The sequence below is a fragment of the Nematolebias whitei genome, unplaced genomic scaffold, assembly GCF_014905685.2.
Source record: "Nematolebias whitei isolate Nwh7 unplaced genomic scaffold, NemWhi1 Nwh_scaf_4994, whole genome shotgun sequence".
Taxonomy (NCBI): Eukaryota; Metazoa; Chordata; class Actinopteri; order Cyprinodontiformes; family Rivulidae; genus Nematolebias; species Nematolebias whitei.
The window spans coordinates 3,124-4,332 of NW_023623539.1; the positions used below are offsets into that span (position 1 = coordinate 3,124).

A 1,209-nucleotide genomic window follows, 5' to 3' on the forward strand; every position below is an offset into this window, starting at 1 on the left:
GTAGTTACCATCTCTGAGGACAGATTATGGACATCTGAGGAACAGGATGTCCTGAAACATCCAAACTTGTCCTTATGAATCATAGAACACTACACCATCATCATCACAATCATCATCATCACCACCACCATCATCATCTCTGTGTGAAGGTGCTTCTCACCCCCAGGCTCCACTGCTGTGACCCCCCTGAGCCATGACACTTCATCAGTCTGGGGGGGTCAGAAGTTCTGACCTCTGAGACGTCCAAACACAGAAGACCTGCAAGGACCAGCTGCCCGTCTTCATCATAGGTCCAATCCTGCACACAGGTCACAAGATTCAGGTCTCACGGTCCAGGTCTCATGGTGTGTTCAGGTGCATCAGGACTGATCTATGAGCACATTTGTTACCTGCTCGCTGTCTCTTGAGTCACATGGTCTCAGGACGACGGCCCCGCCCTTCTGGCTGACACGGCCCTGGGCCACCAGACAGCGGCTGGTTGCTAGGTTACGGAGCTGAAGGATGGCGAACACACAGAATGATGTCATGCAGGAAGCTCAGGTGTCTTAGTCAGGTAAATACTGAGGTTGTGTTCAGGTACCCGTCCTCGCTGCAGGACTTTAGGCCTCTTCAGGCCCTTGTTGACAAACAGTGCCTGCTGTTTGTTGCCATTGGCGACAGCCTGCATCTCGGGGTAGACCGTGTCCAGGTACCAGCGGAACGAGCGGCACTGCAGCCGCTTCCTGAGCGCTGTGCGCTCACTGATGTCGCCATAACTGCGCTCACGCAGCTCAGGACGCAGGGACAGAAACTGCTCCTGGTCAGACGAGGAGGACAGACAGAAAGTGATGTCACAGGGCACTGCAGCGGCCCGGTCTGTATGTGTGTCTGTGTGTACCTTATATTCGTCCATCCACACGTGTGCCAGCCGCAGAGAATTGTGAGCCATGGTGTCCTGTCCCCCTGGGGAGCCATAGGGACGTCTCTTCCTGAAGATGTGTCCCACTCTGGAGCACGGGATGATAAGGAGCTGTCCGCCACACATCCAGATCTGAGGACAGGCCAGAAAACAGATGACAAGGAGAAACGTCCACCCGGAAAAGGAAGGAGAGAAGGTCAGTCCCAGGACGAACAATTTAGACCGCGGATCTCCGTCTAACGACACCTTCACTGACAGTCTGTAAAAAACGGTCTCCGTCTGAAGACACCTTCACTGACAGTCTGTAAAAA

General features: G+C 53.8%; 1 protein-coding gene across 1 annotated transcript; it reads right to left on the minus strand.

The window, feature by feature from the left end:
- Window positions 1-160: 160 nt before the first annotated feature.
- LOC119429660 (polypeptide N-acetylgalactosaminyltransferase 11) lies at window positions 161-1,031 on the minus strand (the record flags this gene model as incomplete). Its single annotated transcript, XM_037697244.1, is given in 4 exon segments — window positions 161-298; window positions 390-494; window positions 581-796; window positions 878-1,031. Coding segments are annotated over 4 exon segments (606 nt in total), but the record flags the coding sequence as incomplete, so codon positions are not given.
- Between the last annotated feature and the right edge of the window lie 178 nt (window positions 1,032-1,209).